This window comes from Blastomyces dermatitidis, assembly GCF_000003525.1.
Source record: "Blastomyces dermatitidis ER-3 genomic scaffold supercont1.11, whole genome shotgun sequence".
Classification (NCBI taxonomy): domain Eukaryota; kingdom Fungi; phylum Ascomycota; class Eurotiomycetes; order Onygenales; family Ajellomycetaceae; genus Blastomyces; species Blastomyces dermatitidis.
The window spans coordinates 1,974,702-1,990,881 of NW_025544784.1; the positions used below are offsets into that span (position 1 = coordinate 1,974,702).

The 16,180-nt window shown below is 45.8% G+C and overlaps 5 protein-coding genes across 6 annotated transcripts; 2 read left to right on the plus strand and 3 right to left on the minus strand.

The window, feature by feature from the left end:
* Positions 1 to 4,859: 4,859 nt before the first annotated feature.
* Positions 4,860 to 10,327, minus strand: BDCG_08627. Of its 2 annotated transcripts, none has more exons than XM_045424412.1 (5): positions 9,540 to 10,327; positions 9,174 to 9,468; positions 5,926 to 9,117; positions 5,612 to 5,725; positions 4,860 to 5,532 (listed from the first exon to the last, which is right to left on the minus strand). In XM_045424412.1, exons 1-3 carry the CDS (start codon positions 9,970 to 9,972, stop codon positions 8,067 to 8,069), a joined length of 1,779 nt encoding a protein of 592 aa, XP_045282622.1. In that variant the 5' UTR covers positions 9,973 to 10,327; the 3' UTR covers positions 4,860 to 5,532; positions 5,612 to 5,725; positions 5,926 to 8,066. The 2 variants fall into 2 exon arrangements, with proteins under 2 accessions (XP_045282622.1, XP_045273131.1); XM_045424411.1 differs by having other exon boundaries at positions 5,879 to 9,117.
* On the plus strand, positions 5,766 to 8,596 carry BDCG_08626 (siderophore biosynthesis acetylase AceI). Its single transcript, XM_045424410.1, has 2 exons — positions 5,766 to 7,255; positions 7,414 to 8,596. Exons 1-2 carry the CDS (start codon positions 6,296 to 6,298, stop codon positions 7,768 to 7,770), a joined length of 1,317 nt encoding a protein of 438 aa, XP_045273130.1. The 5' UTR covers positions 5,766 to 6,295; the 3' UTR covers positions 7,771 to 8,596.
* On the plus strand, positions 10,120 to 13,630 carry BDCG_08628 (L-ornithine 5-monooxygenase). Its single transcript, XM_045424413.1, has 4 exons — positions 10,120 to 10,422; positions 10,552 to 11,728; positions 11,796 to 12,297; positions 12,393 to 13,630. Exons 2-4 carry the CDS (start codon positions 10,905 to 10,907, stop codon positions 12,492 to 12,494), a joined length of 1,428 nt encoding a protein of 475 aa, XP_045273132.1. The 5' UTR covers positions 10,120 to 10,422; positions 10,552 to 10,904; the 3' UTR covers positions 12,495 to 13,630.
* On the minus strand, positions 12,749 to 14,593 carry BDCG_08629 (peroxisomal dehydratase). Its single transcript, XM_045424414.1, has 5 exons — positions 14,166 to 14,593; positions 14,014 to 14,062; positions 13,621 to 13,947; positions 13,381 to 13,477; positions 12,749 to 13,283 (listed from the first exon to the last, which is right to left on the minus strand). Exons 1-5 carry the CDS (start codon positions 14,292 to 14,294, stop codon positions 12,902 to 12,904), a joined length of 984 nt encoding a protein of 327 aa, XP_045273133.1. The 5' UTR covers positions 14,295 to 14,593; the 3' UTR covers positions 12,749 to 12,901.
* A 296-nt stretch (positions 14,594 to 14,889) lies between these two features.
* Positions 14,890 to 16,165, minus strand: BDCG_08630 (uncharacterized protein). Its single transcript, XM_045424415.1, has 2 exons — positions 15,657 to 16,165; positions 14,890 to 15,565 (listed from the first exon to the last, which is right to left on the minus strand). Exons 1-2 carry the CDS (start codon positions 16,039 to 16,041, stop codon positions 15,261 to 15,263), a joined length of 690 nt encoding a protein of 229 aa, XP_045273134.1. The 5' UTR covers positions 16,042 to 16,165; the 3' UTR covers positions 14,890 to 15,260.
* Positions 16,166 to 16,180: the final 15 nt, after the last annotated feature.

The following is a 16,180-nucleotide window of genomic DNA, read 5'->3' on the forward strand; positions in this document are numbered from 1 at the left end:
AAGACGGAGTCCGGAAGCGCCAAGGATCGCCAAGGAAGGCGGCTGATGATTTGATTGATGATTGGCTGGCGGATTTGGGCGATTTGGGCGATTTGGGCGATTTGGGCGATTTTATTGCGGGCTGGCTGGGAATAAATCACAATCAATCACTCAATTCTTTTTTATTATTTCTCTTCTTTTTTCTGCTGCCAGCCTGCTGTGCTGGTTGAATCGTGAATCGTGATGATGTGACGGGGGCCAAAAACTAGAAATGGCTGGGTGCGCTAGGAAAATTACTATTGAACTTTAGTCGCCTTACTAACTAGTTACGGGTAACTTTCCCGTCTGTCTCTCGGTTTCCGTCTATCTTCCGTGCGCTGAATTCCCGACGGAGACGGACTGACTGACTGACTGACTGACTGACTGACTCTCCGCAAACGGGGACCCCGGGAAGATAATAATAATAATATTAATATTAAATGAATATTGGACAGTTTAGAACTTGGAAGGAGAGGGAAAAAATGTGATATGTATAAATCAACCTACAGATAACTATTATTATTATTGTGAGAGAATTCGTCTGTACTTAAAAAAGACTAGCTGTGTTTGCTGGTATTTTGGTCCGGGCGGTCAAGGGATGTATGTACGCAGTACGCAGTATGTTGTTCACAGCTAACTTGCGTCCAAGATCTTCCCACCAATACCTAAGTTACCTCTTTTATTATTATTTTATTGATTGCATTGCAGCAGTTATTATTATTTTAATTTATATATTATTCTCTCTCCTCTCTCTGCAGTGAGCTCACTGCGAACCCAGCCCTCGAATTTGAGCTGACTGAAGAAATTACCCAGTTAAGATGTCTCATATTGGGCGGCCTTTTTTCTTTTTCTTTTCTTTTTCTTTTCTTTTTTTTTTTTTCCTTCCTAACCGCGTGTGGCTATTTATTTAAACTAAACATGCAGTTCCATTGCCCTCTTTCAGCCCTGGAATTAATCGAAAACGCATCAATAATGATAATAATGCGGCTGTGCCTTATGGGAAATGTGAAAATCTTAAAATACACATCCAACCAATAATAATAATACACTAAGATTGACTGACTATATTTGAAAAATAGAAGTGTTTTCCAGTTGAATCATTCTGAGTAGAAGAGAGTACGGAGTAGCTAGCTACTTACTCTATATAATAATAATTAATTATTATCTTTAGAATAAGAGTGTGTGTTGAGTATTATTGAGTGATTTAAGAAGCTTACAGTGTGTACGTACGGAGTATGTACGTACACCTTTTTCTCTTAAGCCGCTTTTGAACAATGGCATTGTCCGGCATGGAACGACTAACAACACCATGCAACGAGGCATGCTTGATTAATATATGGCCATGCATGGTCATTCTCTTTTCTCTATTTCTTTCTTGCTCATGAATTCCTTGTCAAGACCTTGCATATTGCCTTTTAGAGAGAGAGAGAGAGAGAGAGAGAGAGAGAATAGAAAACAAAACAGACTCCTTCTCTCTCATTGTCCACTCTGTGCCAATTCCTGTCCTCCTTTTTTCTGTATTAACATTGCAGTAGTTACAGGTACTAGTTACCACCTCCCTCCCGCCTGCTCTGGTTCCCGACTCTCGACTTCAAAAAAGTAATTCCGAGAACCATAATGACGAACGCTGGAATGGCTGAGGCTTTTTTTTATTTATTTATTTTAACTTGGAGGTTGATGTGCGTGATGAGTCCAACTCTGACTTGGCCTGATCCTGATTCCGATTCCGGTTCCGATTCCGAGTCTTGAGGCAGAGCTCTGTACGAGTGTTTCACCTCCCAGCTTGTCCTTTGGTTTTTGATATAAATGGAAACGCTCACCGCTTCCTTCTCCGTCCGGTGCATGCGTGGATGGGGCTGAGTGTGTGTGGCTGGGAGTCATGTCTTCAGTGGACGCTGTACGTTTTCTCTCGGTCTGATCTGTCTTTCCCAAGTTTCATGTCTTCTTCGCTCTTCGCATCGGATGGGGATGGGGATGGGGATGGGGATGGGGATGCGGATGCGGATGCGGATGCTGATGCGGATGCGGATGCGGATGCGTAGGTTTTTGAAATTTGATACCCTTTTTTGCCGCTTTTCTCGTGTGACTCGGTGAGCGAGCGGTGGTTTCATTTCGTCTTGTTTCCTTTGGGATTATATATGTGTTCACATTATATACATTTCATGTATATGAGCCAGCATCTATCATATCAACCCTGCCCTATCTTGATATAGCCCCATGTGCCTGTATTCAGATATGACGGTTCCGCTTTTTCGGGAAAATATCCCTCTTGCCTAACCCTACCTACTCTTGGAAAAAGGCATCCCGGAGCGGCGTCATCCCACGAGCTGCTGATCCCTCTGTTCTGACATCGACAGATGCGCAGAAATCACAGTTATATTACTGTGCCGATTTTCTTCTGCGGCAGTGTCTCTGCCATAGTTGATACCTAGGCAGTACCACCCGTGACGTCGAGTTGCCACCCACTTTTCTTTCGGTGAGGGGTACATCTGTTGATCTGTCAATTGGATGGTTGATAAAGATTGAAACTGTTTAACTGGCTACCGGTCTGTCCATATTGACATTTGCTCTGCCGGTACGATGGTTTCAAGTTACGATGACGAATCCTCCTTTATCTCTCTGCCTCCTTGCTTGCTTTCACTTTCTTCCTTTTCCGTGTTTATATATCTTGATCACCACAGCCATCTCCAAAGGCTTCTCTCACACAGGAAAATTATTCTGATGACCAAAGACCTCACGCTAAAGAGGGCAAAAGCTGCCTTAATCGCTCTTGGGTGGTTTGGACATTTTATGGCAAAAAAAAAAAAAAAAAAAAAAAAAAAAAAAAAAAAAAAAATTTCACAGGGAGCTGGAAGATATTCTCCACCCCTAAAAGAAAGAAAAAAGGAAACGAAAAAAGAGATTTGTTGACTGGGGGCGATTTCTTAACAGATGCTGTCTATGGCTTGTCTCTTTTCCTGGCGCTCTCTTATTATCTTCAGATTGTCTAACTCCACTGCCACATGGTACGATGGGTGTACAGTACAAGTTGTTCCGATCAACCTGTTTCATGATCACCTCGCTCAATTTATCATTCGATAGTCATTCCTATCTTTGGCCTAGCGATATATACACCCGCTAGCCCCCTTTTCAACCTGATCTGGATCCAAAAGCTCCCCCTGTCTTCCCTCTTCTTTTTCAATTGGCTTGCAGCTCATAAGGTCTACTGCGACGTTCCTGTTATATTTGAAACTTGGATGACGGTACAGGGGCTATCCCCCTTGAGAGTAAAGGGGAAGGGAGGGAAGGGAAGCACGGAATATCTGGTCTTCCATTTGGTATTGTCTAGAAATGATGAGAAGTAAACATGCTTGAAACGTTTCTGACATGGCTGGATGAACGCAAAGACCCCATCCCATGGCTATCACCGCTTTCTTTCCCAAGATCCGGGGAACGTACTCTGTTGATGTTCAACCGTTGCCCTCTACCCTGTTCAGTAGCGCTTCTCGCGGCGAACCCACCATACCCAGCGCTTAGTTTTCAAAGCCATATTGCCCTCTAGACAGGCATATAAAATATATCTACATATAGCGAATGCTTCACTTGATTTCCCTCTTTCATCCACGTCGACGTTAGGAAATGTTAGGGTATATATCAGGGCATATATATATAGGAACAGCAAAGCTTTCCTCTGACTTGGCCACTTACACATACATAGGAGAATGTGCGGCTTTGGTATTGGCTAACCTATTGGCCCAGATACAACGACTTGATGAGAGGCCGGACTAAATTGGATGTTATTAAACTTCTCGATCCCTATATTGGTCAGGCCTAAGAAGTACCTGCGCATGATAGTACAGTACATACCATTTTGAAACTTTCACCATTCTTTCCATGATGCTACAATATAGTTTAAATTAGCCCATTATCAAGTCATTAGATGCTCTTGATCTGAGCTTCCTCTCTATTCTCTGTCTCTAATGATTATTGTTTACATTGAATCTACAGCACATCTTCATTATGCAATATACTACTCTGAGATATGACACATGCTTCCACCTTGTGTGAAGAGATAGTGAAAGTGAGCTCTACATTCTCTGCGTCTAGAAGATCAGACAGTATTTCAGCTTCATCAATTAAATGTTTTGGACTTTTAGGACAACGGAGGCATGTTGCTCTGAATTCATACACCATGGGAGCTAGCTATATAGAGAGTCGATTATCTCGAGACCCTGGACCTGTTACATGCTTTTTTAGCATTACATGTCCCTTTTTACATCTTTGCACTTTTTTCTCTCTTTCACGGAGCACTCTATACACACCAGCCAGTCTTTGATCTTGACATTCCAGCATGACCTTGTAAAAGTCATGGCGTCACTGTGATTGACCCCCCCCCTGAAAAAAAAAATACAAGCTGTGGTGGAGGAATTGAACGCAATGATGAGATAAATGTGCAATTGGATTTTGAGGGACAGCGCTTGGATCGGGCTCTTCTTACAATGTGTGGTACAAGATACTCTGGCTGTCCATGGTGCTAAAGCTACAAACCCCTATTAGATCAAGTGTAGGCGTTCTCTTGTTGCGCCAATTGTGAAAAAAATCGTCGCATTTGTGTTGTTTACTGATTCCAGAGGAAAAACAAAAAAACAAAAAAAGAAAGAAAAAAAAAAAAAAGAAAAAAAAGAAAAAAAGACTAGAAAAAGCCGAAATTACCCCGCCCGCCCCTCATTTCTGAGACATCTCTGTCCCTTATCAATCTTACAGAGCTGAAAACAGGTACCGAAAACATCGGTACCATAGCGACAGTATTGTATATATGTATAAATGTAATGTACGTACGTACGTACGTACGTATGTACGTATGTATGTATGTATGTATGTATGTATGTAAAATTTTAACCTTTCAAACAGGATGCCCCACACTGGTAATTTGAACAGATCCTCTCGTATATTACAAACCCAATTTGCGGGCCCAAAAACAGGCCCCTTCAGCGTGATCATCAGGAGGAATTTGCCATTCCTTGTTGTTGTGGATGCTACCGAGGAATGACACAACAAGCTACTGCCCTTTTCCCTGCCTTGGAGAAAAAATTTTCCTCCATGTATGCTTCCGCTCCGCCGGAGCTGGCCCTCCGGGAAATTCTGCAAACCAAATTCAGACACAGGTATGGCGCCACGACGGGTTCAGGAACTTGTTCTCCTGGTGGCTGGTTCTAAGGCCCGCAACTATAAGCTTGAAGCACCATGCGGCTGTAGCCCAGCCTCCTCGGCATGAAGCTAATTGAAGCGGGTGGTTCGAATCTTTGCTGTTTTCTTTCTTGCTTCGATAGTTCTTGCGTAGATTCGAGAATGTGAGGTTTTAACTTAACTGAGCCTGATGAATATCATTGAGAAAGAATAGGATGTTTTCCTCTACGATTCGTAGCTTGACTTCTGTCTTCGCCGACTGGTGTCTATCACGTTCCTGCATTATTGTCTGGAAATGTTTCTTAACACTCTAGCGTAGCAGCCGGGTCAAATCGGGATGTTTATCATCTTGCTCCACTGCGTTAGTATGGCACTCTACTCGTTGTACACAATCGAAGCCATTTTGCTAGAAGATCTGATAACGAACCCGAGATGATAGGGGCGGGGCTAGACCAAGGATAGTTTTAAGCGCTCTTGTCACCGTAATCATGTTTTCGAAGAGCGGGTGGTTTCATGAGCTCAGCTCGGGCTGTGATGATTCCTGTCAGTTGTGATGATTCCTGTCAGTTGTGATGATTCCTGTCAGTTGTGATGATTCCTGTCAGTTGTGATGATTCCTGTCAGCTGTGATCTTATCCGATTCTTGCCGATTACCAGATGGATAAAATTGGAGCCAGGCTGGAAGATACTGTACCGTATATTGCTGTATTATTTGAATACTTCGTACCGATGGTAATATACCTTGTATACCTATTTTACCCCTGAGTGGAAACCCCTGTATTTTCCCCCGACCGGGACGGATACGTTGGAAGCATCCACCAGTCGGTTGCAAGTCCACATTCTCGGTATTCTTGGAAAAGAACCGAGGAGGGGTTGGAGCATCATGTTGCAGCCCCTAGCATTCGACTACACGGCATGGCGCTTGGAGTCTGCTTTTTCAAAGGTTGCATTGCTGGGGACAAGCAGTGCGACAACTCACCTGCTATAGTCAACCTCCCTGGCTTCCCTGAAACTTATTGGATAAACCTGAGGCTGTTGCATTCTTTCATTCCGTTAGGCTTCCACGATCCGTATATCATTGCACAGCTATACAGGCTATCATACGTTAAAAATGAGCTCCTCCCCTGAGATGCGCGATTTGCCGCTCGTGCGGCTTCCAGAGCCGTACAAAACAAAATATGAACTGTACCAGGCTTCCTCAGGACCTAATGGCAGGATTTTCCAACTTCGACTGTCAAGCGATCAGAATAATGGCGCCATTCCCCCCCCGGAGCCGTTGCATCACGACATGCTCTACTTCAGCGAGTTGATCCCCGGTCCTGAGGCTACCTTACCAGCCGAATCAGATAACACCGCTTGGGCGCGGGCTTGCCGCAATATGGTATCATTTGTGACTTGGGATGGAGAGTCGGCACCAACGGTTGGCCAGCTATGGACGATGGTCTACGCGATCTTCTCTATGAGGCCATCAGAAGAATCCTTCCGACTTTCTCTGTCGGGCGCGCAGAAGGACCTGTTATACGCCGAATGCAATGCAACGGGACTTTCTACGCATTTCCCCAGCCCGGCTCAACCGCAGCCGTTGGGCAAAATTGAGGATATTTTGGTTTCTAGAGCGGCCTTCTGGCAAGGCGCAGGTTCTCCACTGGGGACTCGGGCTGCATGGCTTGTCCCATCGATTGAAGGAAGTGCCAGAAAGCAGCCATCGGAATATCCAGCCTTCCCTCTTCAGTACACTCTGACATCACAACTCACAAACCGGCCAGTCCATGCGCAACATCCAGTCCGGCCGGCAAAGCCTGCCCGTGGCGCACCGATATACAGCAGGTATATTCCGCACCTAGATGAATTTTTCGCCATGGATCATCTCGACTACAGAAATGAGACACATCTCCAGCTGTTTCATACTTGGCAGAATGATCCGCGAGTCGCCGTCAACTGGAAAGAGACTGGTACGCTGGACGAGCATCGCGAATATTTGCGAAAGATCGATGAAGATCCGCACCAGATGGCGGTATTGGCGCGATTTAACGATACTTATTTCGCCTATTTCGAGATCTATTGGGCTAAGGTATGATCTGTTCCCCTGTTCGTTTGAGGTTTTTTTTTTTTTTTTTTTTTTTTTTTTTTTTTTTTTTTTTTTTTTTTCAAATTATTTGTTCCTATCCCCACCGGGAAAGATTTTGTTGTCAGTTGCCATGACCACTAACTTCATAATTCTCGACGTAGGAGGACCACATGGGCACATATTACCCTGCCCTAGATTGGGATCGTGGCCGACACTCGCTGGTTGGTGATGCGCGATTCCGCGGCCCGCATCGGGCAACGGCATGGTGGACCAGTCTGATTCATTACATATTTCTTGATGAACCTCGCACGACATGTGTAGTCGGGGAACCGAACGCAGCCAATGGGCCCGTGTTAGGATATGATGCCGCGCATGGCTTCCACGTTCACAAATGGGGAGACCTGCCTCACAAGAGGTCTGCCATGGTGAGGTGCGAGCGGGTGCGGTTTTTCGAGGTGGTGAATTTCGGAAGTGTGACTAGCAATGGGACGGCGAAGCAGAGCAAAAGTAAATTGTAAGATTCGTAAGGCTGTTAGGCTGGGATTGAATTATGGTTAAATAGATTTATGTGATTTATTGTTCTCTGCTCTGTCTCCATCCCGAGATCTCTTTAAAAAAGTTGCCGTTTATGTAATCAGTATTAACTTAAGTTATCAGCCTCACCCAGCCTCAAACTTTGGAGCGTCTGGCTTCGGATTGTCTCGTTTTGAAGACAGAGACCTGTTTGAAATCCTGAGATAAGTTCTACTTTGGACGATACTGGATACTTTCGGTCTATAAAGTGTGTATGCATGTACAGTACATTATATATGCGTTAACCTGCACGCCAGTCCCCAACCAATTTCTTTCCCAGATCCCTTAGTATTTGCTTTTGAATCTTCCCGCTTCCAGTCTGTGGCATATCCGCCGGGAGCCTTGGATCCAAGCCAAACACAAACACATGCTTGGGAGCCTTATGTCTTCCGAGCGTCTGCCGCGTCCAATTCCTTATTTCTTCCTCAGGTGGGCAAGTATGCCCAGTTTTAAGCACCAAGAACGCGCTGACAACTTCCCCGTAATGCTTATTGGGTAGCCCAACCACTGCAGCTCGCGAGATAGCTGGATGTGCTGTGAGGCGTTCCTCAATTTCGAGAGGATAGATGTTTTCTCCTCCCCTAATAATGATGTCCTTGTAGCGCCCGGTGATGCTGCAATACCCATCTGAATTGAACACCGCCTCGTCACCAGTCCGCAACCAAATCGTGCCATCCTCATCTTCTAGCAATGTCTCGGCAGATTTTTCTGGATTGTCCCAGTATCCTTTATGAACTTGATAGCCAGACATACAGAGTTCTCCTCGCTCCCCAATTTTCACAGTCTCCCCTGTTTCGGGATTAATGATTTTGGCCCTAGCATGCGGTAGCACTTTGCCGACGGTCGTGAGCCGGGTATCAATTGAGTCGCTGGTGAATGCGTTGAAGCATGTTGGAGAAGCCTCGGTCAGCCCATAGCTGCTCGTGAACTCAGTCATATTGAGCTCATTCCATAGCCGTTTCATAAGTGGCCGCGGCACTGGCGCACCTGCGATGATGCCTGTCCGGAGTTGTGAGGAGTCAAATGAATCGGGTCTTGGGAGTGCCAAGATTGCTTCGAACATTGTGGGCACTCCATGTAGTGCAGTGCACCTCTCCTCTGATATCGCTCTCAATACTGCTTCGGGGTCAAAGGTTTCGGCTGGATACACGACCTTGGACCCGTGCGTGATGCAGGCGAGGAGCCCTAGGACTAGCCCAAAACAATGAAATAATGGTGGCGGACAGCAGAGTATGTCGTACTGAGTAAAGTCCATCCGATCACCGATGAATCGCGAGTTATTGATCAAATTGCTATGCATAAATCAGCATCTCTGAATTGATTCAACGCAAGGAAAAAGCAGTCTCACTGATGTGTTAGCATGGAAGCTTTTGGGTTTCCAGTTGAACCACTCGTGAACTGCAGATTGCAGACGTCGAATGGCGATAAGGTGTCTTGTCGTCGCTGAACCGCATTCAAGGGAACGGAGTTTCCGGCAAGAACAACATCTTCATATGTTCCGAAGTTTCTAAAGTGCCCTTGAATCATCACCGTTTCCTCAAGACTTGGAAGTCGTTGTGAAATATCGGGAGAGTCAAGGTCTTCCAATGCCTTCTCAAGATCGTGTCGGCCGATCCGAGGAACAATGAAGAGCAATTTGCACGCTATTACCCATCAGTCATTATGGCCTAGATTTTAAGGAAACGTATCAAGAGAAAAGGCAACAAAAACGTACCTGTGTGGTTAAGAGCATACATCAACTCAGCATGCGTATAGGTGTTGTTGATGACTACCAGGATTGCGCCAACCCGGGCAGCGGCGAAAAACAGAGACACATATTCCTCGCAATTGCCTGCCATAACCCCAATTCTATCTCCGCGTTGAATTCCTTTTGCCAAAAGGCCACGCGCAAGGCGGCTACTCTCATGCTCGAGTTGACCATACGTCCATCGCGCCCCCGTCCAGGGAACAACAACACATTCTAAGTCACGATACCGCAAACACTGGAATTCTAACAATTCGCCTAATGTCATCTCCCAGAGCGCCGGCTGGGTGGGTCCGTGAACGATAGCTAGGTTTTCTTCATCTTTGTGAACGGATTGCGGCAGGATGTGATTTAATGTCTGTTGCAGCCTCCAGAGAGGCGTATCATTCGATATAGTCGCCATTATTGACAATTGGGCATTGAATACTCGACACTAAACATGCCGCCAAATGCTTCGAAGAACAGAAGTCCACTTTGATAAACTCTAGCATATATTATATTCTTTTCTTTTTTAGAAATTGCTGGAACCCGTTATGAAGTAATGCGACCAGTCCAGCCCGTCCCATACAGCTGGTTCGGATTCAGGGCGAGAAACGAAACCTTCCGAAGTCATTCCGATCTCGCTACTCCGCCGACGATATACGAATACCGCACATAAATGCAAATATTACGTGCTTGTTATTTATACGAGTTGCAAAAAAGGGATTTCATTTAACCGAGTGAGCAGGTGGAATGCTACGGAGTACAGTGGACCTAGATGTTAATCCCTTTTTTCGCTTTTCGTGGGTGGGGTGGGCCAGGAAATCTAATCAATCAGATAATCTTATCAGTCCCATCGGCGAAATTTACACTGGTGCGTTACAAGCTCTGAAATACACCGAATTCGGCGTTACGGCCTCCGCAAAGGTTGGAGCGTATTCGGGTCCGTGACGACATGTATTTGGCTGAGACTAACGGTTTCCCGCTTTGTCCCCGTGTTCAGGCTTCAGGCCACTTCAACGTCTCATCCCTAGCTACTTTTCTTGTTTGGCAAGGTTCATCGTGTGGGACAGAACAACCTCAGTTGTGTTTCCCCCAACAAGTGGGCTGATCTTTCGCAGGTAAACAGATGCGTGCCTTTCTATAATAATACCCCAACCCGGCGGTGCCAATCTGCTGGGAACGGTGTCTTCACCTATTTGAACAAAGTCCTCTTAAATTTTGGTATTCCCTACTGATTTTCTTCCCTTCCCTTAGAATCTTCTCCTCTTTTGTATTATCCTTCTCCCCTCTTTGAGCCTCCCTGTATCATTTACTCCCCTCACGTCCGCTACCAACGTCACCATTGTCTTCTCAATGGAGACAGTACTCAAGAACGACAATTCCCACGGCCGGGAAGCGGCTATCATGCAAGAGAACAGCAATGCGGGGAGTAGTTCGAATGGGGGATTTCAACATGATATAATCTGTGTTGGGTTCGGGCCTGCAGCCCTCGCCATAGCAATTGCTATGCGGGACCGCGGGATTGAGCGTCGCGTGCTATTCTTGGAGAGACAACCAGAATTTGGCTGGCACACGGGCATGTTACTTCCCGGGAGCAAAATGCAAATTTCGTTTATCAAAGACCTAGCTACTCTACGAAACCCCCGCTCTCACTTCACCTTCCTCAACTACTTACACCAGAAGGACCGTCTCATCCATTTCACGAACCTCTCTACCCATTTGCCTTTCCGCGAAGAGTTCAATGACTACATGAAATGGTGCGCGTCCCATTTTAACGATTGGGTCCAGTATAATCAAGAGGTAGTCAGTGTTACTGCTGTCGCAGCGACGCCCGGCTGGCCTGCCGAATATTTCAAACTGATGGCCCGTGATGTTCGTTCCGGGAAGCTTCGAGAGCTGGCTGCCAAGCACGTCATTGTGGCGAGTGGAGGGGAACAAGCAATTCCGCTGGGACTTTCTACGCAACCCCTACCCAAAACTGTTATCCATTCCTCTATCTATCTATATTCTGTACAAAAGCTTCTCCAAGAAAGAAATGGTTCTTACCGTTTTGCCGTCGTTGGTGGGGGCCAGAGCGCAGTGGAAATTTCCGAGGACATACAATCGAGATATCCCAATTCTAAAGTCACCCTCATTACGAAAGCTTCGGCACTAAAGCCCAGCGATGACAGCCCATTGTAAGCCAATTTCCCACCTTTAATGTTGACAGGAAAAAAACTCTAACATGACTCTCAAATTCGACAGTGTCAATGAAATTTTCGACCCACGCAGTGTCGATAAGTTTTATTCTTTAAACCACTCAGCACGTCAACAGTCTCTTCTCGAGAACAAGGCAACCAACTACGGTGTTGTCCGACTGCCACTTCTAGAATCAGTATATGGCAAGTTATATCGCCAGAAAGTCCTGGATCCCAACCCTTCTAATTGGCCACTTCGCCTGGTTACCAGCCGCGAGGTTGTGGGCTTGGAGGAATTGCCAAACAATCAGGTAGAGCTTCGGCTCAAGGACACACAATCTGGGCAGGTCGAATCCTCGGGCGAGGTATATGACTTAGTGGTTCTTGCTACGGGATATAAACGTAACCCAATTGCTACGATGCTCAAACCCTTGGTACAAATTGTTGAGGCTCCAGCAAATGGAGACAAATTCCAAACAGATCGGGACTATCGGTTACGGTTTCACCAAGGAAAAATCAAACGTGATGCTGGTATCTGGCTCCAGGGGTGTTGTGAAAGCAGCCATGGTGTATGTTAAATCCCCCCCAAAAGAAAAAAAAAAAAAAAAAGAAAGAAAATTGGATTTCCATCCCGATTTTGTACTGACAATATAATCTTGTGCAGTTGAGCGACAGTCTTCTATCAATCCTTGCGGTACGCAGCAGCGAACTGCTTGATTCTATACTTGCTTGCAGTAAACGAGGTGCAGATTACGCACGGCTTTAGAAAATCGGTACCTAATATGACGTTCTGGAACCAGTTTTTAGAGGAAACACATCATTAGCTTTCGCATAAATTTTCCATTCGGCGGTTGATTTGTGAGAAAACGAGTGTTGGAGCGAAAAATATGTTGCCTCTTTTGTCAAAGAAACTACGGCGACCTGAAAACGCATTAATTATTGATGATTCCTACCGCTTTTGTTTCGCGTTTGAACTTAAAAAAAAAATTACATATACCGGGGGGCGTTAATCGCACACATTTAAATGGGGCGGCTTGGATGAACTTGAGCTCTTTTTCTTTCTTGTATGCAGTGTCTTTTATGTTAATATAGACATGTATATTGCTTGCTAGATGTTTTTTTTGTTTTATTAAACCTTCCTAGCCTGTTATTTTTCCTGCACTATTTATACATCTATAACTTAGGCTTATTTACATCCTCTACCTGATCATCCTCCTTCACCAATGCTCTTCCATGTGACAATACGACCCTGTCACCAACCTTCACCACAAATCTTACCTCTCGCAGTCTTTCGGCGTTTTGGTCTACGGCTGCTGCTCCTTTCCACAACCCCATATCCCACATGAGGATATGCAGCCTATCCCCCGGTTTAACGGGTGCTACGAACCTCGCTTCAAAGTCGCGAAGACGCCAGCCCTCACTACCGCAAAACCGAGATAACACTTCTCTGGCTGCAACGTTCCAGCTGAAGAGTCCATGCATGATTATACCACCATATCCCAGCGCTTTCCCGGACTCCGGAGTGGCGTGAAGCGGGTTGTAGTCGCCGTTCAGTCTAAATTCGTAGAAAATGATAGTGCTTAGAGACATTACCTAAAATACAACCAAGGCTCCAAGTGCTCAGGTAAAGAAGCAGCAATAGGATGTCTTACCGATACAAATGTGCAGATTCTGTGTTAGTTTGGAAGGTTGACACTGCGTCTGGCTCTCTTGCTGGACTTGGAGGAGGGTACCCCTTAATTTTCGGACCTGGAAGTTCTCTCAATTAGTAAAAGCAAAGCTTTCTGTCATCCATGTATCCGGCATTCCACACCACACTGTAAAAGTAGAACCAATGGGCCTTAGAAATCTAGCAGAAAGAAAGAAAGAAACTGGAAAGGGGCAGCCTTCACCTCTCTCCCCGCCCCAACCGCCGGTTCCCTTGAAGAATGCACTCTCCCAAGCGCGAGTATACACCTGCCCACTCTCCCGTTGCTTTAGCACATGCTCCATCTCCATCACAGTTCCTTTCCCGACGCCCTTATCGAACACTCCTAGGACTTTCGAATGGATCTCCCACGTATTCCCGTCGCTGGATGGCGGAAGGGGCCGTAGGAACTCCATCCGTCGCCTCCCATCGACGGCTACACCCCAGTCTAATTTGGGGCAGCCGGGAGGTAAGGTTCGCGCCGCATTTCGCGCGAGGAAGTCAACGGTGTCTACATCGGCGTGCTTGAAGGCTAGTACTGGCATTTAATATATGATATATAGATTATCTCCGTAGGCAAGGAAAGAAGATGACATACTTAGCACAATGGGATACGTGGGGAAGACTTGGAAATTTGGGTGTAGTTCCTGAGAGTCAGAATTAGCATCAGGAATGGTATTACTCTCTTTTTTCTTTTCTTCTCATTTTCATTTTTTTCAATTGGGATATCCTATATAATATAATGCGTACATAAAGAAAATGAAGCCCATTCCTTGCTTCGCAGCCAATTGAGTTGGCGAAAAGAAGCACGTCGCGCGTCAGCCATGTCGTCTTCACCGGGGCATATTCGAACTGTGGTATGCTGATTGGAATGGTCATGATCTCAATTGTCTTCTATTATGTACGTCCGCATGTATAAATAATGTTGAATTGGCTTTCTGAGGTCGCAAAATGGACAAGAAGTTATAGCATTGGCATGTGCATATGCGGATATTGGTTTAACAATCCCTAGTCGCATTATACTGATCCACCAAGACCTGTCTTGTTTCTTTGAAGGCGAGAAACTAGCCAAAAATTACACGATCACTCGAGCCTGCAGGAACAGGAGATAGGGAGACTTAGTAAATCAGCCCTTTTTTTTCAGGAGTAAACTTTTATTGATATTGTTCATCCTATCCCATGGCTATGTTTCCTCTCGTTGCGCTCTCGGGGTTGCGGAATACATGTACTGTACCATGGTTACTTGTCTGTTACGATGTTTTGTAAGCTACATTCATACTGTACGTATGCTTACAGCTCGTTCGTTATCTGATCTGAAATGAAAACAAGGTTTTTGCACAACGGATCTGATAACTCTAATGCAACGCTCAGCTGTATCATATTTTCTTTTTCTGTTTTCTAGCGTGCTGGGGACCTTGGGTGTTGTTTTTATTCTCTTTTCTTCGTTATTCCGCTCGCGCTCCGACCCCTCATAGACCGCCTTTCCTTTGGGGCTGGAAATCCTTGCTTCCTTGCGTGAGAGTGCAGGGGAAATTCCTTTTGCCCTTCTCGCGTGGTAAAAGTTAAAGTTGAGGCATTTCCATTGTATAGTAGTTACAGTAGTTTTCCTCCGCCACCTGACCCAATCATAGTGGGCCGCAACCGAGAGACTACAGCGATAAAAGGGCCTGTACTTGTTCCATACAATCCGTGTATGAATCCATGCCAAGTATCATGATACTCTACGGTTAAAATAATATATACAAATGAACCACCGGATCTGCTTGTCCCTTAGAACCCCCGCTAGCTTGCACTCTTGGTAAACTAAAATAAGCCACACCAAAAAGCCAAATAGAGCCTCGACACTCAGCCGAACGGCGGGTATCCTTTTTGCGCCCATTCTTCAAACATCATCCCTCGGGCCGCTGACGGCATCTTGGCCATCAGGGGAGCCTCGATATCGGAGGCAAAGTGAGTCACTTCCGCCTTCAACAGGGCGCCCTTAGACAGCCTCTCAAACCCAAGCTTCGTATACAATGGCACTCCGGCCTTAGTGGATTCGAGGTACACTGGCAACTGCAGCTTCTCGCCGATGTCCAGGCCCCAGTCCATCAGCAGCTTCCCGATGCCGCGATGTTGGTGCTCTGGGTGCACTGCGAGGAGGGCGCAGTCTTGTGGGTAGGTTAGTTTGTACAAGTGTTTCTTAAAAGCGTATGGATGTACAGTAACAAGTAAACGGCGCGGAATGGGATTTTCACTCACAAACATGTCTCCTCCCGCCCAACCACTTTTCCCTCATTTCCCACAAAGCCCCAAGGAATGCTTCGGCCCTCTCCTTCTCTGCCCCCTCTAGCCACGGGATGGTTGGCTTCTTCCGCTCCTCATCGGTTTTCCCCCGCCAGTATACATCCCAAACTGCCATGCCGACAATTTTGCCAGTGTCGGTATCTACACATTTCAATGTATGTGTCACTGTGAGGCCGTGCCACCATTGTAATGTTTTGGCTGTATGTTCCTTGCGCAGCTCGGCGTCCACGCCACGCGGGTACAGGATTTCGATGATGATGTCGTCCTTGAACGCGGCAAAGTAGACATCGTAGACTGAGGTGATGTCGGAGATCGTGGCGGGAAGAGCGATTAGACCCATTTTTGTTGTTTGGTATTCCCCTGTTGCGGGATTTAATTGGTACTTTCTTGAAAAAAGAAATTAATATGTGATTAGACTTTATTTACTCCGTATGGGTCCGAATTTACCACCGAAGATATTGAAAGTAGATGATGTTATT

Coding starts and splice junctions, on each gene's coding strand:
- BDCG_08626 (XM_045424410.1), top strand. CDS start 6,296: ATGAGCTCCTCCCCTGAGATGCGCGATTTGCCGCTCGTGCGGCTTCCA. Junction 7,256..7,413: donor TCGAGATCTATTGGGCTAAG/GTATGATCTGTT, acceptor TTCTCGACGTAG/GAGGACCACATGGGCACATA.
- BDCG_08629 (XM_045424414.1), bottom strand. CDS start 14,294: ATGACCATTCCAATCAGCATACCACAGTTCGAATATGCCCCGGTGAAG. Junction 13,948..14,013: donor CACGTATCCCATTGTGCTAA/GTATGTCATCTT, acceptor TGCCAGTACTAG/CCTTCAAGCACGCCGATGTA. Junction 13,478..13,620: donor CGGTTGGGGCGGGGAGAGAG/GTGAAGGCTGCC, acceptor GAGAACTTCCAG/GTCCGAAAATTAAGGGGTAC.
- BDCG_08630 (XM_045424415.1), bottom strand. CDS start 16,041: ATGGGTCTAATCGCTCTTCCCGCCACGATCTCCGACATCACCTCAGTC. Junction 15,566..15,656: donor GGGCGGGAGGAGACATGTTT/GTGAGTGAAAAT, acceptor CCTACCCACAAG/ACTGCGCCCTCCTCGCAGTG.
- BDCG_08627 (XM_045424412.1), bottom strand. CDS start 9,972: ATGGCGACTATATCGAATGATACGCCTCTCTGGAGGCTGCAACAGACA. Junction 9,469..9,539: donor GTATGCTCTTAACCACACAG/GTACGTTTTTGT, acceptor GATGGGTAATAG/CGTGCAAATTGCTCTTCATT. Junction 9,118..9,173: donor GCTTCCATGCTAACACATCA/GTGAGACTGCTT, acceptor ATTTATGCATAG/CAATTTGATCAATAACTCGC.
- BDCG_08628 (XM_045424413.1), top strand. CDS start 10,905: ATGGAGACAGTACTCAAGAACGACAATTCCCACGGCCGGGAAGCGGCT. Junction 11,729..11,795: donor CCCAGCGATGACAGCCCATT/GTAAGCCAATTT, acceptor CAAATTCGACAG/TGTCAATGAAATTTTCGACC. Junction 12,298..12,392: donor GTTGTGAAAGCAGCCATGGT/GTATGTTAAATC, acceptor AATCTTGTGCAG/TTGAGCGACAGTCTTCTATC.